The 24,758-nt window shown below is 36.9% G+C and overlaps 2 protein-coding genes across 4 annotated transcripts in view; one reads left to right on the forward strand and one right to left on the reverse strand.

The window, feature by feature from the left end:
- B3GALNT2 (beta-1,3-N-acetylgalactosaminyltransferase 2) overlaps positions 1 to 2,816 on the forward strand; it is a 30,353-nt gene extending 27,537 nt beyond the window's left edge. The window contains exon 12 of the mRNA XM_056488217.1: positions 245 to 2,816. Within this exon, the coding sequence (XP_056344192.1) occupies positions 245 to 379 (135 nt within the window). The 3' untranslated portion in view covers positions 380 to 2,816. The remainder of the gene's footprint in view (positions 1 to 244) is intronic.
- TBCE (tubulin folding cofactor E) overlaps positions 1,335 to 24,758 on the reverse strand; it is a 48,843-nt gene continuing 25,419 nt past the window's right edge. For all 3 annotated transcript variants that reach the window (XM_056488216.1, XM_056488214.1, XM_056488215.1), the window contains exons 2-17: positions 24,591 to 24,724; positions 22,225 to 22,309; positions 15,753 to 15,941; positions 14,629 to 14,717; positions 13,868 to 13,967; positions 11,987 to 12,089; positions 7,388 to 7,464; positions 7,048 to 7,143; positions 6,378 to 6,442; positions 6,229 to 6,293; positions 5,622 to 5,774; positions 4,812 to 4,965; positions 4,254 to 4,322; positions 3,364 to 3,423; positions 1,933 to 2,024; positions 1,335 to 1,679 (exon numbers count right to left, since the gene is read on the reverse strand). In XM_056488216.1, coding sequence (XP_056344191.1) covers positions 1,587 to 1,679; positions 1,933 to 2,024; positions 3,364 to 3,423; positions 4,254 to 4,322; positions 4,812 to 4,965; positions 5,622 to 5,774; positions 6,229 to 6,293; positions 6,378 to 6,442; positions 7,048 to 7,143; positions 7,388 to 7,464; positions 11,987 to 12,089; positions 13,868 to 13,967; positions 14,629 to 14,717; positions 15,753 to 15,941; positions 22,225 to 22,309; positions 24,591 to 24,690 — 1,590 coding nt within the window. In that variant the 5' untranslated portion in view covers positions 24,691 to 24,724 and the 3' untranslated portion in view covers positions 1,335 to 1,586. The remainder of the gene's footprint in view (positions 1,680 to 1,932; positions 2,025 to 3,363; positions 3,424 to 4,253; positions 4,323 to 4,811; positions 4,966 to 5,621; positions 5,775 to 6,228; positions 6,294 to 6,377; positions 6,443 to 7,047; positions 7,144 to 7,387; positions 7,465 to 11,986; positions 12,090 to 13,867; positions 13,968 to 14,628; positions 14,718 to 15,752; positions 15,942 to 22,224; positions 22,310 to 24,590; positions 24,725 to 24,758) is intronic.

Here is a 24,758-nt window from a genome sequence, read left to right on the forward strand (position 1 = left end):
TTTAAAAAGGAATTGAAATACCATTTAACTAAAATCCAGAGGAAAAAAATATTTTAAAGATGTATTTAAAAGAAAAACCACAAAACTGCCACAAACCACCCACAGACTCCATCCCTACCCCCAAGTTCTCTGAAGAGATCTAACAGATCTTTTTGCAGCATTTATTGTTTCTGTCAACAAATACCTGATTCTTGGAAGTGAAGATACTTAGAAAAGCTATTGAAATGGTTCTCTTTCTTAACAGGATGGTCTCTGGTTGTGTGAGAAAACATGTGAGAGTGGCATGCTGTCTTCCCCCCAGTACTCTCCCCAGGAACTGGCAGAGCTCTGGAGATTAAAGGAACTGTGTGGAGATCCATGTAGATGTGAGGAAAGATGATGGACTGGCCTTGGAAAACAGGGTAGTGTATAATGATCATGGAAAAGTGTACATTTGGATTCATTCCTGGAACAATAAGAAATGTTAAGGTATCTTTTAATGTTGGGTTTCAACTAAAGTATAATGATATTTGCACATCCCTTTTGATAATTACAAGTGGACTGATACTATTTGTTTTCTATAGTATAGATGTTGATCAGACAAAAACCAAAATGTTCAAGATTTAAAAAAAAAATCCCCTTTTATATAAAGTCAAAGACCTACTTGTAATTAATAAATGCACATAAGAACGCCAACTAGCCTGTCTTTTGTAAATTAAAGCATTACTGCTTTGACTCAGTATAGGGCTGTTCCAGGATCCTATGGAGAGTTGTGTTCTGCACCAGGGCAGCTGGTAAGTCTTGCTGTAGCAGGTTCTGTGCTGTCTAAAGAGTTGCCCTCATCTGTGCAGAGATGGGGACAGCTGTGGGGTTAGGACTTGTGATTAGTTTGTTTATGCCATTGTCATTTTAGAAAAAATAAAATCAGGGTTTGCTTATACCAAATTTTCAAGTACTGCAAACTTGGCCTGATTTAGGAGGGATTTCTGAGTGCTCACTGTGTTATTAGATCTGAATCTGAGGTTACACAAGTGAAAGTAAAATAAGATTGAGGAACAGCATGCTAAAGACTGTAAAATAAATACCAATGCCTTGCAGCGTGCTGAGAACTTATTTATAATGTGGTATGTTAACACTGTAAGGTAGAAGAAAGGTCTGGCAGATTTTGACCCTAATCATCTAAGGTAGATTTTTCTAAAATTACTGCTGGGTTTTGTTCACTTTAAGGTCGTTGGATGTAGGTGCAAGCAAAGAGCAAGTGGCCTCTCAATGCAGCACTAATATTGTCTTGTCAGCAAAGGGATCACAACCCAGTAAAACAAATTCTCACCACTGCTGGGGAAGGCAGCACAAAATCTTGCAAAAGGGTGACCTTGAGTTTTATTTAATTGAAGCATTCAAGCACAGTTTCATATCTCTCCAGTAGGATAAGTGAGCAGATGTTTCCAGGGAGGCTGATGATAAAGTTGAGGAGGTGAAAGTACAGTTGTACAGCCCTCTGGTGCCACGTGTGATACTCATATCCACCTGTATATCTGTTCAGGCACTGTCTCTCTTCTGTAGTTCCTGTGTCAGCTTTTCCTTCAGTCCAGCAAGAGAGTCCCTTCTTACCACCGTACTAACACACAGTCTCCACTTTCTATTGAGTAAAACTGCAAAGGCTTTAAGTCATTGTCTAGTTCAACTTCTTTTCCTTCCAACTAGAACAAGAAAGCAAAAAAAAAAAAAAACCTAATCAGACTTAAACTGAAATCCTGCCATGTAAAACCAAATAGCAGGCAGTTGCAGTTAGGGAGAATCTCTTATATTACAGGAATGAAATTAGGCCCTAAATTACAGCATGAAGACAGCTCTCCTCAAGTGAAATGAATTTCTTTAGATAGTATTTAGAACGTGCTATGGCCCTTTAGCAGCATGAAATATTTTGTTGTTGAATATCTGTTTTTAACTCACTTTAGAACTTTCGTAGGACAGTTTCAGTTCCGAGCCAGGAATTTTAAGCAGGCGATACAGCAGTCCTTTGACCTTCTGAATAGTCATGGACTCTGTTGGGGGGAGAGAAGGAGAAGGTATTAGAAAAATGCTACTGCCACAGAGCTCTAGCAAAGTACCAGCATTTCACTTTATTTACTTATAGCAACAGTGAAAGGCTGTATTGCTGCTTCAGTTCTAACACTGCAATAATGTCTTTGGCACTTGAAACCATATCTGCTACTGTCAAGTGGAAAATGATTTAACCAGTGGGGAATAGGGCAGGGTGTGCTACTACAGATCCCATATACCAAATTAGAGTGTTAAATGGCTTCATAATTTACCTTTTTTGAGTTTGCATTTCTACATGCTAAACTAAGTGACCTTTGGGGCACACACCAGCCAGGTTCTGACTACCTGCAGCCAGCAACTGTTCCTTGCAGTTTTCATTACCAGGAATTGGCTTTCCCAGCACAAGTAAGCAAATGGCACTGTGGAACTAGTGACATTCTTAGGAATGGTATTGAGTTATTAGTCCCAAACACAATGTCAGCAGAGTTGTTTATATTATGAAAAGTTATAGGAGGGGGTATTTTTTGTAATGGATCTGGAATGAGTAGACGTAGTTGTTCCAGAGGTGAAACCTGTGTTTGCAATAGATAAACTCAGTATTTTGGTTGAACTTTCACTTCTTTTGAAGCTTTATCTAAAGGCACAGCAATAGCGAGTTATTCCTGTAATACCACACATTGTACTTAGACAAATATTTTTCTATCAAACATTTTTGTAAAAGCTGTATCTATCTGATTTTATGCAACTTGTGATAATAAATGTGATTTTTATTTTAGAATAAAGCTTGAATACTTCTTTTCTCTCAGACTTCATTCTGACACATCTTTCCAAAACATCAGCTTAAATTAGAATGGTCTTATTCATTCTAGTCTCATTACAGGTACTAAAACTTCAAAAGACAAATTTGATGGAGGTTAGAACTAGATTTCTAATTTCATGTATTAGATACTAGACCTCAGTATCTAGATTTACACACAATGCAGTTGCCTCTTAAGACTTCATGTTCTGGTTACTTGGTTAACACATCCACCAGATTTCATCCCCATATTAATTGGCTTTTAATTGCCTCAGACATATTAATCATGAAATCAGCAGCAGAGGTCATAAGACAAGCATCAACCTTTCATCTTTAAACTGGACTGAAAGTAAGTATGAATAGAAATAATTCAAGCAAGAAGAATAATGACTTTTTAAAACAATTTCTGCCTTTGTCATTTCTTCATATGACAGAGGAAAAGCTTTCAGAAGCTGACAAAGCCAGAGGCAGCTGCCATTATTTAATACAGTTGTTTGAAAAGAAGTGATGAAACAACTCCTTGAATATAAGCCAAGACTTCTTACCTGGTAGTTTTTTCTCCACTGGTTTCTGTTCGGGTTTCTCAGGACACTTAATTGTCAAAGCTTAAGGAAGAAGGGTGAGGCATTAGTGAAAGAATAATAAGCCCTGTTATGGCAGAAGCATAGTCTTTCTAGTCTTTTTTTATTACAAATTGTTTCCCTTAGCTCAGCCTGATCTCTCAAAAATTAGGAGCTAGCCTGCATCTGAGCAGTTAAGAGAGCATTTAGTCATTATCTGAAAAATTAATTAATTAAAATAACCAAGTTTTTATTCATCTTTGGTAATTTATTGTAGAAGTGACTCCCTAATATACTTAGATATAGGATTTTTTTTGGTCAAAATGAGTATTTACCTAAAAATGCTTTATTTCTATTTAATTTTCTTAAAATAACCTGCAGTAGAATGGAAATTGCTTATTCTGTTTAGAACAGGCTTTTGTTGCTCTCAAAAGCACCATACAAAGACTTTCAAAGGACATTCTTAGCCTAATTATTTTACAGAGATTAAAAGACTTATTGTTAAAAGAAGGTTTATATTATGTCTAGCCAACAAGATTCCTTGTTCTATTTAGTCTTCCACCTAAATGCATTAGAATGTAATGCTTTAAAACCTGAGATGTCTTCTGTTAAGAAGCCACTCACAGTGTCAGAATGGAGTATCAATAACCTGTGTTGTCCCTTAAACCTCAGCTGAGAAAATCATTTGGCTTGGGTTGAGGGGGGAAATGAGAGAGTACCCAGAATCAAGTTTCTAGTCAAACTCACTGAGGCAGTTCACAGAAGCAAAATTACAAGCTGGAACTTTTTGTTCTCCATATACATCTAGGAGACACTAAGCTCATAAATTATTCTAAATGCAGAAGGAACAATTTTGACCATTTCTGGCCTCTTACTCAGGAGCTGATTTTTCAGAGTCAAAGGCTGTTGTCCCTTCAGTTCTCCTTCTTCAGGTGCTCCATATTCTGTTGGAAGAAAAGTGCATGTACAACCCTTCAAAGACTAAAACTCCAGACCTAAGACAACTGTGGTGCAGGATCAGGCAGGAATTCCCTTGGCACAGCTGTGGTAGCTCCTGCACCACACAGTGCTGCAGACACGAGCCTTGTTCAGCTGCTGCAGCACTCTGGACATGGGGGTGCTGCTTAACATTCCCACTGCTGAGAGAGCTGCTGCCTGCTCAGCAGCAGGGCTGGAGTGCATGCTCACAGGTCTCTGGGGCAGGGAGCCTGAGTTCCTGAGGCAGCAGTGCCCTGAAGGGTGCAGTTCTGTGCAGCTGCCCCACAGGAGCAAAAGCCCACTGGCACACAGACCCAGCCAATGGATGGGCTTTCCTAAGGCTGTAGCAGCACAAGAAAAAGGGACCAAGGGGAAGAGAAATTGAAAACAGACCAAACCAGTGCTGCCACAATGCCAGAGGTGAAGAAATGTTATTGTACTCTGCTTGTACTTACTAAGACAAAGTGTTGGGTATCTGGGATGGGCAGCAAGAAATTCTTCACTTGGTTTGTTTTTCTCTGGGTTCCAATGTCCACCAGCTTCTAGCCAGTCCTTTCCAAATATTTTGCGATAATCAAGCTCTGCTCCTCTTCTTTCAGCAGGAAGGATCTGTACTGACACAGGAATGATACATAATATAATTACATAACTTTCCAGAAAATAAAATCTAATCAATGCCACGGACTCCCTGGCCGTACTTGGTACTCAATATGTTTTAATGCTATCAAGAATGTTACAAACCAGGTCTCCAAATACTGATTGATCCACATATTCATTACATTTTAGAGCCATTAAGAGTCTTAAAGCCCCTCTGTCTGTGTACTCACTGAGCCATAACTGAATATCTAAGCAAAGATTTTGCTGTATATGATCATGCAAGAACGTTGCTGCTTCTGCTCTCCTTTATGATAATAAACATTTGCTGAAGGTTTGATTTTGGTATTGCTGTCACTGAAACAGATCTGACTATGCTGCTTTTTCTTTTTTTTTTTTTTTTTTTTTTAAGAGCATGGTTTTTGTTAACAGTCCTGCAGCTTCAACACAATTCAGGCACTGAGAAAAAAACACCATTGACCCATCTTTTCCAAGTCCCCACTGAGTCAGCAATGCTCACAAAGAGGGCTCAGTCTTGTAGCCCCATTGACTGCCCCACTGAGAAGGGGATGGACTAGTTGGCACTTAACTTTTCCTGCACCCAAATAATCAATAATCTTAAACTGAAAACAATTCCCCAGACTCGTGCAATTTGTTGAAATATCACATACCTCACAGTTGTTCAAAACCTCCAACTGACTTATCTTGGCAATTATGAGCTGTATCAGGGTCTCTGGGTTCTTCTCTGTGTCCATGAAGGGGTTATTGCTGCACTGCAGTGCCCGCAGACTTGGCAGTTTGTCAAGCTCATTGATAGATGACCACTGAAATGGAAGGGAAGAATCTTTTGTGGAAATATAAAGCTTCATTTCAGAGCAATACCTGTTAACACTGACTTTTCCTGTACAACAAACATGGCTGGAAAAAGTGATTTTGATCATCAGAACCAAGTACTTGAATCCTATTCATTTAGCTGAGGAAAGAACTGCACTCTATTTAATTAATAACCAAACCAAAACAAGGAATTAGTCAGAATTTTAGATCATTAGAATTATGTGAGAAGAATTATGAGGTAGCTGCCCTAACATAAATGTGTTTTAACTGTTAAGAAATGTTTTTACATTCTTAAATCATGCCTCTGTATTGTCCAATGTGTTCAATAGTTACCTCAGAATCTTACACATACAATCAAAGAAAATGTAAAAAAGCAAACTTCAAGTTACTCTTAAAAAATGGTAATTTATTTACAACATGTGAAACCGTCACAATCTAACCTACCTGTGATATTTTATTGTCATTTATTGCAAGGCGTTTTAGCAAAGGAAACATTTTAGTCTTGTATCCTAGGAAAAGAGTAACAAGAGAACAGTGAAAACTTGAAATAAACAGAATTTTAAAACTATAAATAAATTACTTCTTTTACATACCAAATTGAGCATCAGGAAAGTGTATAGAAGATATCCCAGTGTTTCTAAGGATTAGCTGTTCTAATCTGAAATTTAACGGATACAATGATCACTGTATGCGGCACAGTTTTCTGCAAAGAAATACAATTTAATTTTTTTTCTTAATAAAGATCTGCAGCTTTTGATGCAGCATGATTGACAAATGAAAAGCAGCCTCACAGACAGTATCCAGATTTCAGCAGTGTTCAGGGAATAAAATTTTCAGTGAGTTAAGTTCAATAATTTCAAGCTTTCAGAATGGCTCCTGGATTTAAAATGTGTGATTTTCTAAATGAATTTTTTAAAAATAGCTTGTGGCTATTGAAAATCATGGCTGCTGTTTTGGTTTACAGGGAAAGATGATAATTCTGCAAATTAGCAAAATGTGATAAATCACTTTCATTTCATAAGTGTATAATGAAAATATAATAATACACAGCTGAAGAATGTGTTATTATACAACAAAAGCAAGATTATTTTAAAACAGCTCAACTAAATAATGCAGTTACTGTCCTCAAGAGGGCAAAATGCCTCTGTTTCAAGATCTCATGAATCTTTCATGCAACATCAATACTATCATATTTCAGCCAGCAAGGACTATGGAGATGAATATCTAGGACAAAGAATTTCCAGCAAATTTGTTTACAGCTACCTGGGGAGCTGTGCTATTAGATGCAGCTGATTTCCATCCAGTAACGGGTTGTCTGAAAGGTCTAACAACTTCAGGGTCTGCAGGACATTATCAGGCCTGATACATTGGAAAAAACAAATATAAACACAATATTTATAGTTATTGGGCAATGAAAACACATTTTCCTAAGTATATAACTGCATGCACACAACTGTGCACATTTATAAATGTTCTGAAGTACATCAGATGCAGTGAAATTTGCATCAGTTATTGTCATGGCAATGTAAATGTTACAGGAATATAACTTCACGTGCTTTGTGGTACATCAGTGGCTAACAACTGACTGACTCATGTTACTCACCTTTCCAAAACTGTAATATTATTAGAAGAAAGGTACAACTCTTCAAGTACTGGCCATCCTTGAGCACAAAGAAGAACCTAAGAGCAAAACTTTATTTAATATAACAAAAGATGGGAAAAATATTTCGGAAATTATACTTCACGCAACTTTGCTCTGAATGTTTTTAGAATAAGCTATAACTCCCCAAACCAGAGGAATAATTATTACGGATTTCCTAGTTTTCCCTTTCTTCCAGATGGCTCTCCTGTGCCTGGATCTATCAGCACAGATGACATCAAAGGGATTCTGCAGTCACAGGACTCCAAGTCCCAGGCTTGTGGCCACCCTTGCAGCTGAGACTGGAAACTGAGTTAATTTATTCAATGAGTTGGAGTGACCAGGTTTTCCCTATGAAGAAGTGAGGAATTGGCTGTAAAAACTCTATATATGTGCAGAAGTTCCAGAACCAGCTAATACACACATCTCATCATGTCTGACAGAATGTTTTTTAATATCTTAATTTATCAGAGCTTGAAGCCTTTTCTATCTTGGGACTGTGCCAGTCTATAACCCATAAAAGCCAAGAATTGCATTAATTGAACACATCCTGAAGTTTTCAAGTTGTCAAAAGAAATGAATTCAAAAAGGGCTACAAATTGAACAAAGGTACTTTTGTTTTAGATCCTGTGCCCTGAAATTGTATAAAAGATATTATTTTACTTTACACAGTTTTTTCCTTCACAAACATTCATATTACAAGGCAATAAATTGCTGGCATAAAATAGTTCTGTATGCCATTGCAAAAGTGTCAAACATGGTGCAGTTTTAGCACATGGAATTTCCATAAGCACTGGAACTGATTGCTTTTCTACAAATTTGTTCCTGTAAGTGGCAAATTATTATTTGCACTGAGTTTTTTCCCTGGTGTGTATTCTCCATAATCAAAATAAGTGTGAGCTCATTCTCCTACTCCTTCTTTGACTGAGAAACTTACAGGGGCTCTTTCAATCATCTACATTGCTGTTTTAAGGGAATTGGTAGATACATTATTTTGAAGCCCCCAGCTCTTTCCAAAATGTGATTGTAACTGACTAGGGGACTCAAAGTTTTTGAGATGCAAGAACACAGACGGACAGATGCGGGTCACAGTCACTGAAAGCTTGTTTTCACAGCAGGTAACAAAGGCTACAAGCAGTGGAGTTAAGAGATCTGGACTGTTCATTTCAATGGTTTTGTGCATAGCTGACCCCTTCTCCTGTAATCATCCCCTTTCCTCAGCACCATTCTCTCTGTTACAGCTGCACTAATCCATCCAGCTGCAGGTCTGGTATACAACTGACTCCATTATAACAGACACCATGCCAAGGGTAAACACTGAGATTTCCTCAAGAGGCACTCATGACATCACACCCAAAAATATAAAAAAAATCAACCTGCTGCCATATCTATAACACACAAACACAAAATCAGATACAACAACTTTTCGCGTTCCAAAGCAAGAGCAGGGAACCTGACCTATATTTCATCTCTTTAATCTCATGGTATTTCCCTTGTCAACAAAATAGACCAAAATAGTTATGCACTAGTGATGAAGAAGCATGATAAGAAACCTGCAGAGTCAAGAGAAATGAGGTGCATGTTCAGTAACAGAGATTCTCCCACAACAGTCCTGCATTGGGAGGGATGGATGGATGGAATAAAAAACCTGCACAAACCTGAAGTATCTGAAGATTTTTCAGTAGGCTGGCCAAATTACCAGAAAACTGCCACATGATAGGTCACAACACAATTCCAAGAAACTCAAATTCCAGATTTCCAGCTACTGCTTAAAACAGCTTCCTCAGAAACCAAAGTTCACAGATCTGACACTGAACTAATCCTCAAGAAAGACTGAGGCTTCATTGTGGATGGCTGATGGGGAGGTAACAAACACCCAGAGGAAAGCCACTGATGCTCAAAACCAGAAGAATGGAAAATGCAAGAGCTATTGCAAAAGAACTAAAGATGAGAGCAAGAAACAATTGTCACCATGTAAGTCCATGATGTTACTGCACTTTAGTCTATTTATCCCAGGAAGCAAATAATATACTTGGGAAAAGCACAAAAAAGCTAAACAAGAATAAAAGCCATGAAACAGAGAACAGCTGTTCTCAGTTACTTTCATATAAAACGCTGGGACTTTTCTAAATGAAATTATCAAGCAGCAATATCAGAACCCAAAAAAGGTTAAATGGATGTTAAATGATATGTACAGCAAAATTTTCAAATGGGTTCTTAAACAGTTAGGTAAATCATAAAAAAAAAAAATCCACAAATATTAATTAGAGATATATAGTCTGGAGCTCACAAAGCCCCACAATTCCAGATTACTTTCTAAGAAGCTCTTACCATGTGCTTACCCTCCCAACTACCTGCTGCTACTTGCTAGTGTCAGAAGCATCATCCTGCACTTCTGTTCTAACCCAGTTTTTTCTTTTACCCTGTATAACAGTAGATTATATTATAAATATAAGATCTTAGTTTGAAAACAAGATCACAAATATAACATTATGATTTAAATGCTGAATAAGAAAGAAAGGGTTTGGAGCCATAAATATGAATTCATTACACTCAAATGTATTAATTAAATTTCTAAGTCAGTGGCTCCAAATTTTAAGTTATTTTACAGGACATTTTCATCCCTTGAAAGTTGTATGTTATGTTTTGAGCAATCAAAAATTCTACAGTAATAAAAACTCTTTTACTGATATACTAATAATCTCAGAAGTATTTAGATATATGCAAATAATATACTAATGAAAGAATTATTTTTGAAAACTCATGCTTAAGGCATATGAATGTGCAGCTATTATTATTGCATAACAGTTAAGCATGTCCCAGTCCTATGAAAAATACTTCAAAACAGAGGAACAAACTAAAAAAAATAATCTCAAGTATAACTAATCCCAATGCCATATATTCTTACATATAACAGCAAATAATTTTGAAATGCTCTTCACCATTAAATTCTTTTAATTTTAATTAAAACACTCCTAAGACTTTTGCTTATATCCCCATTGACAATTTAAATGTATTTTTTATATGCTTGGATTATATTCATTATTATTTTCTATTTAAAAGTTGACTTTTCAAGTAACTCCTCTCAGAGCTTAAGCAGTGATATTTTCAAATGGTTTGTTCACAGAGGTACTGACTCATGGTAGGTACATGACTATTTTTCCCCTTTTGTTTGGCTGCCCTGGAAAACCACTTGGAAGCACAGGCTTATGTCTCCCAACTTACAAGGAATGAATTGGAACAAATTTATAAAACAGATTTTGGAACCAAAGCTGTCTTTATGGTCAATGACGAATCATCAGCTAAAGCAGGGTTTAAAAAAAAAGATACAAAAGCTGCATAATTTTAAATTGCTCTGACTAAGCTGGGGCTTTCTCACTGCAATTTAGTTGGCCCTGGAGAACTCTAATCTGCTGCAGCCATGGCTCCAACCAGCCTTTCAGTCACCCCATGGAGGGATGAAAGACAGCTGCTGACAGGTGCCAACATTTTAAACACCACAATGAACAGATTTACTCTGATGAGCACTAGATGACATTTAAAGTGTTTGTAGTCACTTAATTTTTCCATTCCCTTCACTATTCATATTGCTGCTACTATGGAAGGATTATCAACTGTCCTACCATAAATCCCACAGGCAGTTTTAAGAGCAGAAAGCATGGACATTGAACAAAAACACAGCAATGACCTTCCTCTAGTCCTGCTGCAAGACAAGAGAATGAAGAAGCTTCTTTCTACTCAAGCCCCAGTTTTTTTAAGTGCTCTTTTGCTGGATAGCAGCAGGCAGCTGAAATCTGAAAAGTCATGTAATTTTACAATGCAGTACTATAAAATCTGACCCTGAGAAATCCAAATAACAGTTTGGAATTTAGAAGGCATTGTAAGTAACATGACACTGGGATGCACTTCCTAAGCCCCGTCTCTGAAAAAAGGCCCACTGCTAACTATAGTTGACAACAGGACTTCATTCCTAATAAGATGTCATGCCAGGAGAAAGGCATTTAAATGTGCACATGTTTCAGTGCCTGAAACAAGTCAGAGCTTTGTTTTTCCTCTGCTCTGTGCTGCCAAAAACCAGGCACCATGTGGTTCAAGAGCCAGCAGTATGGGCAAAGATACCAATCCAGTCTCCTGCTGATGCAAAGTGATGCCAAAACAAGAATTTCTCATCATAAGGAAATATTTTCTTTCCATTTGCATTTGTTCTATTGCATGCAGAGAAGTACAGCTACCTTTAACAGCTACCAGGAACCAAAAGATTTTCACTTAAACTTTGGGACATGAAGCTATATTGTACTCCAACTGCTTTATTTTGATTTGGCAATTTACAGATGTAGATGGAGGAAAATGTTTCTTATTAGACTCCTATGCCAATACTACTTCCTTCATTATGCAGGAAGTATATTAGTTAATATGTTACTAATACAGTTACCCCACAGCACCTTTTCTAAGGATTATTTGATTTCAGTAGAACAATACAGTGCACAAATGTTTATTGTGCTTTCCTTGCCTCACTAACCTAATGATATTAAATTTAAAAAAAAATTTAGGAAAGGCTATTACCTCAGTCCATGTTATTTCAGTTTGATTAAGTGCCAGAATCTTCAAGTTTGGAAATGCACTGGATGTAAAAGTAGATGTAGATGGAAATCTCATTTTGTTTTCACTGCATAAAAAGAATAATTATTTGCATAATGAATAATCACATTTATTTAAGTCATTAGTTTGGAGTTACACATTAAAGTAAAAGAAACGTACACCCTCCAAAAATTAAAATCACTGCCAAGATGTCACATATTTTAAAATATAATAAAATACATTTCTAGATATTTTCAAACACACTTTTTCCTAATTTACTTTCTTGCTGCAGGAATGCATATTTATTCAAGAATGCATATTTATTCATCTGTGGCTTCTTTCTCTTGCACTAAGTTTTGAACATGAAAAGAATGATTTTCATTAATATTAAATTAAACAAGTCAGAGCTTGGGCTTAAACTCCTTAGTGTTGACAACAATGAAAAGCCTACATGACCCCAGTAAAACAAAAGTATGTAAAACCCACTCTCAATAGTTAAGCATCACTGCAAAGAAGAAAAGATAAAGATTCTCAAATCTGCAGTCTTCAAATCATTATTCATTATTCATACCAAAAGAAAACTTTTTATTTCTTCCCTAAGGCCTAACCTAAAAATCTCTCAGTATAGTTTATAGTAACATACTTATGGATAAAATTTCCACATAAAGAGCTGGTGGACGGTTAATCACTTTTATTCTTCCTCCAACATTCCATGCATAAAAAAAAAAACAACAAAAAAAACCCCATAAATAATTTCTCTCTTAAACCAAAGAGAATGTCAAGACAATAAAAAAATGATTCGGACTATGTCAGTTTGTAGTAGTAAGCATCAGACTCCAGCATCAATCACAATTTGTTTTCAATTTTTTCACAAATAACTTCTGAAAACCCTTCAGTCTAGAGAATACTTCTCAACAATGAAAAACTGAAAAAATTATTCCAGGTGAATTAAAATAAATTCTCTTTACTCTCATGCATGCTGATAATGATAAATCATGATATGCCCTAGGCAAAGTTAGATTTGCAAATAGCACCCAGGTTGCAAACAGCTGTTCAGTGCTAAATACTGAAGAAACTGGAACACCTACAACTATTTCAAAAACACATTTTTGTCACATTAACAATAAGGATAAATAAAAAAACCTGGTGATTTAGGTTGCTACTTAATCCATTCCCACCAGTAATGGATTCTGGTTACTCCACACCAGCAAGTTATTGTGGTATGTGCCAATTAGAGTATAAAGATGTGTACTAGAAGTGTTCTTCATTATGAAATTACTATTGAAACAAGAAAATTTGTAAAGAATTGGAGCTTTATTTAATAGCATCCTCCTTTGTTTTCCAGTGTCATCATAGTACAAGAGTTTTTCCCCTAGATCTTTCACCATGGTCATACCAGTTTCTTATCGGCATCATTTTAGGACAGAAATAGACAAGAGTTTGGGATAATTAAGGTTTGGTTAAAGCATTATGGATAATTAAGTTTAGTGTCAACTGTTTGTTGGTTAAACAAAAGTGGGCTCCTAAATGCAGACCTGCCTGAGCAGCCAGAATGTATCAAAAATAATAAAAAACAAAGATCAAGCCTTAAAACTTTGAAGAAAATGTTTTCCAGAACTTAATTTTACACAGAAGCTGAACCCCTGGGGTTCTAGTCTTTTCTTGAATACAGATGTCAGAAAAATATAGCCCACAGCTTAAGAAGTCGCATAAAAACAAGATTTAAAAAACCAAAAAAAAGTATTTTAAAACTTAGCTCCCATTAGAATGAGTTGGATCAAGTTACATTTAGAAAACTGAATCCTGAGTCTCTTGGTTTTTATTCCTACCCCAAAGTAAGAGACATCCAAATATGAATATTTATACCTGACATTAAGTGTTTCCAGATTTTGAACTTGAGAAGCAATAGCTATTATTGTCTCCCAAGATGATATCAGATTTTTTGATAGGTTTATATGCCTCATATCTGAAATTTCTTGTTAAGAAAAATAAACTTATCTCATAACTGATCTTCCTTTTTTTAGAATCAGAATTAGGGTTTCATTTTGAATCAAAGAGAAATAGATTGCACTAAGGGACATTGCTCCTCAGCAATTTTTATTTTGATTTGTGGTATGGAAATGGCTTATAGTTTTATAAAAGAGCTTAATTCTACAAATCCTCAAATGGATTAATTTCTATAACTCTTATAAATCCTTATAAATTAACAAATAATAACTGCTTTGTAGTTTTGTAACATTGCCACAACATGCAGTGTACTAAATACATTTTTTATATATTGGAAACCTCTAGTGTCTACAGAACATATCAGTTCTAAAGGATTATCTATTCTAGGGAATTTTTACAGAAACCATTGCTGGAGCCTTCTGAAACTGCAGTCACAGTAACAATCTATGACTATACTTCTATTTTTACACACAATTTGCATTTTCTGTCAATTGTAGGTGTCTGGCTTTTTAACTTTCTAACATTGCATTAAACTTTATATTTAAAATATAAACTTCAGTTTCAATTTTTTTTTTTTTTTTTATAAAAGGATACAAGTATAATTCATTGATGTGAGCACTTGGAATGCTAAAATATGTACTTTATTTGTGGCATCATGCAATACAGCAAAAAAAGGATACTGGCACACGTTCTGCTGATTTCCTCTTCCTGACCAGCATGGCTCACTGCACACTCACGCACTGAGATATCCACCAGTTTGTTCAGCTGTCTACATGAGAAAGAACATTCTGTTAGGTAATCTTCAAACAGAAATAGGTATATTACATAAATGTCTGGTTTTTACAACTACATAACATCCCTTTCATGTGTATCTCTCCTTTGGAATTAGCAATGTGCAGATTACTACACTGAAGTGTCATTCGCACTTGAAAACAGACACACCTCTATTTTTTGCCTTTACATCACTACTATGAAATAAGCCTGGCTGAAACACAGTTCCCACACCCCCAAAAAACCTCATCCAACTGAAATAAAGAGTGGTAGAACATAAAATGTAGCTGTGCAAACTGGAATTTAATTAGAGGCTCCAAGTTAAAAAGGTTTCTTGCAACATGTTTTGCAAGAGGTTCAGAGTTATTTGGGCATTCTTGTATCACTTTTCAAAAGTATTTCTGACTACTTAGTATGCTCTGGGAGACAAGAAGAATAGTTGAGGAATATCAGCTCAGAAGGAGACTGCCACCTACTGAACTAATATGTCACTACTGCTGGAGGCCATTAGAATTGCAATTTATTACACATCATTAAGCTACTTCCTTTCTTACCCTTCCAGGTACATGAACATGACACGAACTGACTAAAAAACTTCTTCACTAGCAGTACAGTGACTTTCTGCCTTCCCTCTCTTGGTTACAAAATCATTTGTGATATGAGTAAACAAAGACTAAAAAACACTGTACAATATTAAGAAAACATGAAAATACATTATTTTAAAGAGACCACGCATGTGTATGATGACTGCCAAAATCATGATTATTTGTCTCTCATTTTTCACCAGATATCATCACCTGCTACTTTATGAAACCAGAATGAGGATTTTAGCACTCAAACATGACATAATCCCAGTTCCTATTTGTAAAACCTATAAATTATGAATCCACAATCGGAAGATTTCTTGTCTCTTCCACCATAGTGCAATCTGGCTCGCTTTTAGACACATAACGATTTTATGTGCATGGCAGTCACTTTCTTACTACTTGATGGATCCATCACTAACAATGTATCTTAGATTTTCATATGTTACCTTTGCTGTTCTGCAACAGAATCCATGCCAACAAATTCCACAGTCTTTGTTCCAAATACTACTGTATTTCCTGTCCCATACTGAGCATCTTGCTTATCATTCAGTCCGTACCGATCCTTTACTGCAGTAAGAAAATCTACTCCAAAATTTGCTTTGTTTGGTCGAATGAATGATCCTCCTTTAGCATGCCTGGAATAGAGCAGCCAGGAAAAGTTATATAAAATATATAAAAAGTTATTATAACAATGACTGACTAATTAATTACTAATTTAAACAAAAGTACTGAGAACCAAGTCAAAAGGCAATTCTGCAGGCTAACTGTAGTCAACACTGTTCCCAGCGAGCCAGGTAAGACCTTCTAAGTATCATTGATAGTACTTGATAGAAGTTCACATAGTGAGATACCCTGAGAACTGGAGCACCAGCTCCCCAAAATGTACTTACACATCTAAATTACAGTATCAGTGTCATTATTAAAAATAACTACTCCAAACTCATTACGAACTCAGGTTCTCCAGAAAAATAAGTTTTTTATCTATGGATAGACACGAAGTTACCTAAATCGTACAATAAATGCGCTTGGAGTTTTCCCAAAGCCTTAAGGATACTCAGAATAGCCATTGATATTTTGTATTTGACTTGCATAATTCGCTAGTAATTCTATCACACAAATGACACAACATACAAATTGTAGCACTCAGAACTCTTATACAAACACAAACTTTCAAAAATCCCCATACCAACTTGGTAATAATTTTGAATATTCATGTTCAACACAGTCTTATGAAGTTTCTTGTTTTGTCTGGAGAACTGAAAAAACTTTTTTGCATGTCCGTTTCTTCCCATGCAACTGCTTTGACATTTTCTATCAAAGTTACTGAGGAAACACTGTTTCAGGGAAGAACTAGAAAAGACAAGTTATGAGAAGGATATCCCAGAGCAGATGAAGATCTGATAGGAGCATCAGCCAGAAAACATCAGGAAGGAAAATGGTAGCTATGAATATCTGTCTGCCATCAAGCTGAGAAGACAATAGGCTTTGGTAGGAAAGTGCCCAGGAGGAAGACACCACTTATATAAATAAAACTTCTCAAAACAGCACCTAAGCATCAAGTGGCTAATTAGTAAAATATAATATAAATTACCAATGCTACAAAGTTCAAAACTCTCATAGAACAAAAAACCAGTAACTAAAAGTCCCAAATCCTATGGACCTATTACAAGTAGTTGGAATAGCTTGGGCACCATGTATTCATTTTTGTTAAAAATTCAGTGCTGGAAATTTCCTATGCCAGTTTCAGTCATTAACATTCCTACTCTCATATCCTAAAGGACCTAGACAGAAACTCAGTATTATTGACTTTCAAAATATTTTCAGTCTATGTTTGCAATGACTAAGTTTAGAGTGCAATGATTACAAAAGGAGCAGAAAGGCAAACTCCTAAAAATGTAAATCTGTTATGAACTTTTCATGTTTGATAGGCATTTTCAATACATTTTTAATCCAGTAACCTTCTCTTAAGTAAATTCTTCCATTCCTTTGAAATTCTTCATTGCTTGCAAACACCTGAGTGATTTAAATATTGAACTTTCTCAAATGTAAAAACGATGTGATTCTTTCCCTAATACCTCTTCTTAAAAAAGTAAATTACCCTTTTACAACCTAAACTAGAACATCTGCATGCAAATATATCACTTCTGCATTTAATTAAGTCAAACAGCTTCATAGATGGCAGACAGTACAGGATTCTGCTTGTGGCTTTGGGAAAAATCCATGTACTCCTGTCTATCTGAAATTCACACTAGGTCCTGCTGTAAGTTTATTCTGACAACAACTGTCCAATTTCCTATCACCATGATTTTATCATCACTATCCCTCTACACTCAACAGTTCTGTCCTCTCTGGTCATCACTTCTATTGTCATCTCCTTCTTCATTTTCCATGCAGGGACCAGCTCTATCCTTAGGGTAAAGGATAAAAAAAAGAAAAAAAAGAAAAAAAAAAAAAAAAAAGTTAGCCTAGCTGCCCTGTCCCCTGTCATTTTAGCACATTTATCTCTCAAGACCTTCTCTTTTTGTCTTGATCACAAGATTATAGGTTTTCTCTCTCCTGTTGCTGTCACTTCCCATTACTCTGCATGCTATTATAAGTTACCTAATGTATATTTAAATCCATTCCACAGCCTAAGTTTCAGCTCCAGTCTATTTATTTGATCTACTTTTTTAAGAACTGTCACAAAGGACAGGAAAGAAAACTACAATAGGAACCAATTTTCAGACAAAAATATTGTGCATTCTAGGAGAGAAATGACTGTAACTAATTTTCCACTGCATGTAATAAATTTCACATTAGAACATATGAACTGTACAAGCTGTATGTACATATCAAACAAATACTGTACAGCACCCAGATTAATGCAGAAATGCACCTATTAACCATCAGTCTCCATAACTGGGAACTAAACAGAAAAATCCTAATCCAAAGAGTAATCCAGCATGCATATTATGAGATGGAAGAACCTATGGATTACGGATTAACCTGACTTAAACTGAACACTCAGAAGTCTGAGACCAGAGATTTTGTTCTCATGTATGCAAATTGTCTTGCAGCCAGAACAAAACACTGTGCCGAAATAGAGTGGTAGAAGATATGGCCCAATTATCTTAAGCAGAAAATGTGGAATATGCTCAAGTAAGGCTCTGGCAAGTGGCTGGCTCTAGTTAATATTGACACTTCTTACTGACTTTAAAACAGAGAGGTTGACCCCAATCTCAGAAGTCATCTTGTAGGACACTTCCTATTCATGATTCAGTAGACTGAAACATACAACCCATCTGCTGGCATGCCCAGGGCACTTTGAGCATATTCATTAAAATTTAGATTAGCTGTCAGCTTCCACTGAATAAGGAGGAAATTTGGCATCATTCTTTGCTAATGTAAAACAAAGTCATGGCACTGTTCGTCATTACAGGTACATGATGTCTCTTCATATGCTAGGGAAATTACATACACACGCAACACACTTCTCAGTACTGAAGAAAAATGCAGGAGTACATAAATCAAAACAGCTACACCACACTTGAGCTGTCTGACTGCAGAAGCTTCTGAGCCACAGAGAGAGATGTCAGCTTTATCAGCCTAGGCAGTAAACATGGATCAAAGGGCTTCTTTGCCCAGCACCATCTGTTTGCAATGATCAACTCCAGGCAATTACCTTCACGACCGGAGCAAATGCACTACAGGGCTCTTAAGGTTCTAAAGTGGAGCTGTTTGAACCCATGCACATCTTTTCCATACAGGCTCTGAACAGATCTCTTTCTTCTAGGGGAAGGTGTTCAACAGACAAAACTGCTATTAGAAGATTCTACACAGTGCAGTAAAGAAAATCCTTCAAATTTTAGAACAGGCCATAGCACCAAACAATGCTTCTAAATGACACCTAACACTAACCTGCCATAGTGTATCAAATTCCTGACTTAACAGCAGAAGCTTTGCAAACATGAGCAAGAACTTCAAGTTCTTGAAAGTTTACCTTAGTTAAACAGACTTTACCTTAGTTAAACTTGACTCTGAGCTTGCAAAAAACAAGGAAATACACACATCTGCAGTTTTAGATGCTCTCCTGGGGTTCTGCTGGTGTATAGGACATGTTTGAGCAGTATTTAGGGACAACCTTTTGTTTCAATATAGTTCTATTGGCAGCAAAAACCTTAAGTTTCTGATGGACAAAATTTCTTAACTGAAACCTCCTCAGTAATCTTAGGAATGCTTTCTGCCTTTACAAAACGGAAATTATTTCTTCTTCATGGACACTAAAATGATACCTTTTTCCTGTATTTGAGGAGTTTGTTTGTGCTCTATATAGATATTCCTGGAAGTGGATCTGCCACCCTTGAAGAAAAAATAACCTAATTTAATGTAAACAGGTCTTTTATGGAGCAGACCATCTTGAATGCCATCATGGAACAAGTATAGGACAACCAGGGCAGGACGGTGTGCTAGTAACCCACACTTCCCAGGGGAACACACGCATACAAATGTGTGAGTGGGTCTGTGGGACAAGGACCTATTGGAAAGTGCACTCATGTTACAAAAGCTGTATACAAATTTTAACACTATTTTAAGGCTTGATTACTTCTCATTTCTCTTGAAGGACAGCAGAACAAAATTTAACTACAGGATACACTTCTGCATCTGACAGCTAAAATAGTAGCCTCCTCAGCTATTAAGAAACAAGATCTGATTATCAGGAAAAAACTGAACACAAAAACACTGCTAGATCGTGCACTGCCATTTCTAGCTGATACAAGGTTGATGAACATGCTCATTATGTCAGCATAATTTGAAGTATGACTGTTTTGTTCCTTGGTATTCATAGTCTTAAGGAGTTCAATTATCGCCACACAATATATGACCCAGACAAATGTACTACCATGAAACATAAAAGTTTAGGTCATATTTTTAAAAAACCCACTACAAAGATCACATAGAACTGTAAGCAGACCTACTGTTTCAAGTAAGGACTAGAAAGAAGATTCTCTGGTAATAAGAATCTCAAAATCTGTTTTATTTTCCTTTCATGATCTAATTTTCAAATGTCACTCTGAAAGATGTATTCTTTAAAACAGTTATTTTCAAAATTGCCTTAAAAACAATTTCAAAATGTCCTTTTACTGCATGTGTTTACAGTACAAGCTACTTGATCAGCTGCTTCTGCTTATCAGAATTCAAGGAGTGAGCAAAGTAGGCCTGTAGGCAAAGGATACTCATGATAAGGTGCAAGCGGAAAAATACAGCTTTTTATTTTAGATGTGTATATTCATATACAAAGAAACATTATTCCCTCCTGATCAGTAGTAAAGGTGATGTTTTAAGTTGTGAGATGGTTTTCTGTTCTAGCATTCTTTTGCTAAAATAAGGTAATTATTTTTTACTCAAGTTTGCCTACATTTTCTCAGTCAGTACAAGAACTACAAATGTCTGCACACAGGAAGTTATGCCTGTGTGTCTTGAGGGACTGATGGAACTATGTATTCTCTTAGACTCTAGAAGGACCTTTTCTGATTGGAAAATAGCAGAGTACAGAGAACAGGTATTGAAAGAACAACATGTTTAAAGACCACATCATTTACATTTGTTATGTGTATTGAGCTTGACTCAAAACATTGATTTTTACATCAAGAATTAAGATTACTGTCTGGGATTTCATCTCCTGGAAGCACACTAATGGCTGCTAAAAACCCAGAATCTATACACATGTATATAAATATCACATACACACAAATGTAAAGCAGTCAAGCTTCTGGAAAACATTCCTGAAATGTTCAATTGCTTTTTCTCTCTACAGAGACTTGAAATGGTCAGCCAATTATTTCTATTTTTTTTTCTCCTATAGCAGAACACAGCTAGCTTCAACTTGGAAACTGTTTCAATTAAATTCAGAGCATTTAGGAAGCAACCTCCACTAATATATTAGTTTAAAAGACCTGGTTGCTCTAACACCTTCATTTTCAATTATTCAGATGAAACAAAAAATCCAGCAATGTTGATTTTTTTTCTTGTATTAAGTGAGTGTGTTTACCCTCCTCAAGCCTTGTTCTATTATTATTTGATAGAAAAAATATCCAGTCCTCACAGGCAGGTGTTTTCTTCTTCACATATTTTTCTGAAGAATAGATTTTGCTCTCTCATCTTTCACCACTTCTATGCTCAGAAACTTACTGAGCTAGCAGTCTGTAGTATTTAAGAGCTATTGATGGCTTTCTTCTATGAATTCATCCAGTTACTATTGAACTTACAAACTTTTAGCTGTTTCATGTGTCCTGACACAGAAATCAACAACTTGCTGCAGTTAATATCCATCCTAGAGTCCTGTATTTTCAAACATGTTAAGTGCTCAAATCTTTTCACTTAAAAGTAGTGCACGCATATATTTAAAAACACCACACAGCTGAACTATGTTCTGCATGTACTAAATCCAATGAATATATTTAACAATTCCTTAGTGGTACAAAAATACACCAAATCATTAATAGGAACTTGGTATTTTCCCTTAACAAAACACACACAAGTCACCTTAAATTCAAATATAAACTGTATTTGAGACACTTAATATGGACCAATATTTCAGTTCAGAAAGGTCTCTAGGAAATATTGATTTCCTAACTAAAGTAAAAGGTCTAAAGCTTACTAACAGTAATAACAATAACATCCAAAAGTCTCATTTTATAACATATCTCTGAAAATGTGATTTATATTTTCTAAGTATTTACCATACTCTAATACCTATAACTGGATAAATATCAATGCAAGAGCTCCTATGTATTAGCTAATCAGAGCACTCAGAATTATGATATTTTTAATATTGGCCAACTGATAATAGAAGGGTTTGCTCTAAAAATTGCCAAAGGGTCTTTTCCCATGACGATTTCATCACTGTGTATGACAGGCCAATGCCGTGAATCAACTCACCTGCACTTAAAATATTGTGTTCCTTCATAGCTGCCATCATGCTTTCCCCTCTGAGGATCATCCCATTCCACGCCCAGCCAAATTCCTGAAAAAAAGGTTGATACTTTTTCAAATTTATGGCATCATATCCATAGAAATCACAGCCAGAAAGAACCTCTGCAGTTCACTTAGTCTGACCTTCTCTCTCAAAGCAGGAGATTATCACCAGAACTAAAACAAGTCAGTCAGGTGATTTGTTACCTAGCCAGACCTTCAAAATTTTCCAAGGAGAGAAAGATCCCAACACATCTGGTGAGCATATTCCAGTGCTGCATTGTAATACAGCAATGTAATGGAAAAGGTCTTCCTGCTGTGGCGATTATCCTCTATTGTATAATCTAGTACTTGCAAGAAGAGTTAGGCTCTGCCATCTTTGTAACCACCTGCCAAGCAGCTGCAGGAAGCCATTGGATGTCACTTTTTCTTCTCTTCACCACATGAACCAAACTCACATCACTCAACCTCTTTATAACACATGTGCATGGTGTGTGCCGTTAATCACCCCGGCAGTCCTCCAAGACTCCTCCAGAGAGATCTTTGAGATCCTCTCAACTTTATCTGTATCCCTCTTGGAGTGGAATAGTTTCACACCAGATACATTACTCCTAGTGTAACCTTGCCAAGAATTCCCCCCTGCCAGTAGGGATAACAGCTTCCTTTAACTTACAGGCCATGTTCACCACTTCACTCTAAGGTAACCCAATAAAACACGTATCTTTTCATGTTACAGGAGATCATTGTTGGCTCATATTCATAACAGTATTCAACTTATCTCCCAAGCCCTTTACAAAAGACTCTGAGAGTTGCTAGTACTTCCTGGTCCATACTACATGTGGAAATTTATCCTTCTCGAATCTCTTGGATTCAAATCTAAAGCTCATAAAGCTTGATCTGGATTGCAACTCTATCCTCTATCACAGCAGCCATCTGAGGGTGAAGCCTGTTCATCACCCAAGTCACTGATGAATAAGTGAAACAATACACAACCCAGTATTTACTTTTGTAGTACGCACATGTTACCAGATATCAAGGCATTAATTACTTTTTCACTTGAGAACTTTCAACTTGCTTAACAGTCCATTCACCCACCTTGTGTTTCTTCAGTTTCCAAATAAGATTCCTTATGGAAACATTATGCAAAGACTTATTGAAGTAAAGGAATACTGACTTGTTCTCCCTTTATCCACATTCACACTCATATCATCATAAAAAGTAATTACTTTTTATTTACAAGTACCAAATACTCCAAAATACCATCTTGTCCTTCACAGGCTTGGAAATGGATTCCAAGGAAACTTGCTACATGATCTTTCCAGAGATAGAAGCGAGGCTAATGAGTCTACAGTTCCTGTTCATCCTTCTTGCCTCTTGTAGAACTGTATGCAAGGCTAGTCTTCCGAGCACCAGGAATCTTCCCATAAATTTGAACATCTATAGTGGGTTGATCCAGGCTAGACACCAGGTGCCCACCCAAAGCCACTCTGTCACTCCCCTTCTCAGCTGAACAGGGGAGAAGAAATACAACAAAAGGCTCATGAGTTGAGATTAGGACAGAGAGAGATCACCCACTGGTTTACTGCCATGGGCAAAACAGACTTGACTTGGAGAAAGTAACTGAAGTTATTACCAATCAAAAACAGGGTAGAATAATGAGAAGTAAAACAAATCTTAAAAATACTCCCATCTCAGCTCTCCCTCCTTCCTGGGTTCTACCTCCTCCCCACAAGAGGCACAGGGAGATGGAGAATGGGCATTAAAGTCAGCTCATCACACCTTATTTCTGCTGTTTCCTCCTCAAAGAGGGGAGTCTTTCTCCTGCTTCAGTGCAGGTTCCCCACATAGAAGACACTCCTCCACACACAACTACCATCACTAATGGGCTCAGCCTTGGCCAGTGGCAGGTGGCATCAGCTCTGTTGGACATGGAGAAAGCTTCCGGCAGCTTCTCACAGATGCCACACCTGTAGCCCCTGCCACTGCCAGAACCTTGTCACACAAACCCAGTACAATGTTGCCAAAGGAGCACCTGGTCTGGTGATGTGCTGCTGCTGCCTCGTACCTTCCCTGACTATGTCAGCACAGACATCAGGGACAAGACTGTAGAGTTCTTACATTCCTTTTGAAAACTCCGACTTCTTTAAAAAAACCTCAACAACTCACAAAGATTAGAAGTCACCATATTTACACAAGAACAGTGAAGAAAAATCAAACAATAAACTGCCTCTTTCTAGTTGGCAATGTTGGGTTTTTTTTAAATTAAGAAGAACACGAGCAGAACCACCAGAACAGCCATAAAATGTGAAGACTATTACTGTGGTGGCGCTTACCTGCAGTTCCAGACACGCTGCCCACATAGCGCACAGTCCCATAGTCGGTGCCACAGGAGACCCGCCGACCCAGCGCATCGGGAGGCACCCCAGCAGCCATCCCGGCGCCGCAGGAGTCCGGGCCGCTCCCACACCTGCAGGGACACGGGAAACGCCCTTAATACGCGC

The sequence above is a fragment of the Oenanthe melanoleuca genome, chromosome 3 (genome assembly GCF_029582105.1).
Source record: "Oenanthe melanoleuca isolate GR-GAL-2019-014 chromosome 3, OMel1.0, whole genome shotgun sequence".
In the NCBI taxonomy this organism is placed as follows: Eukaryota; Metazoa; Chordata; class Aves; order Passeriformes; family Muscicapidae; genus Oenanthe; species Oenanthe melanoleuca.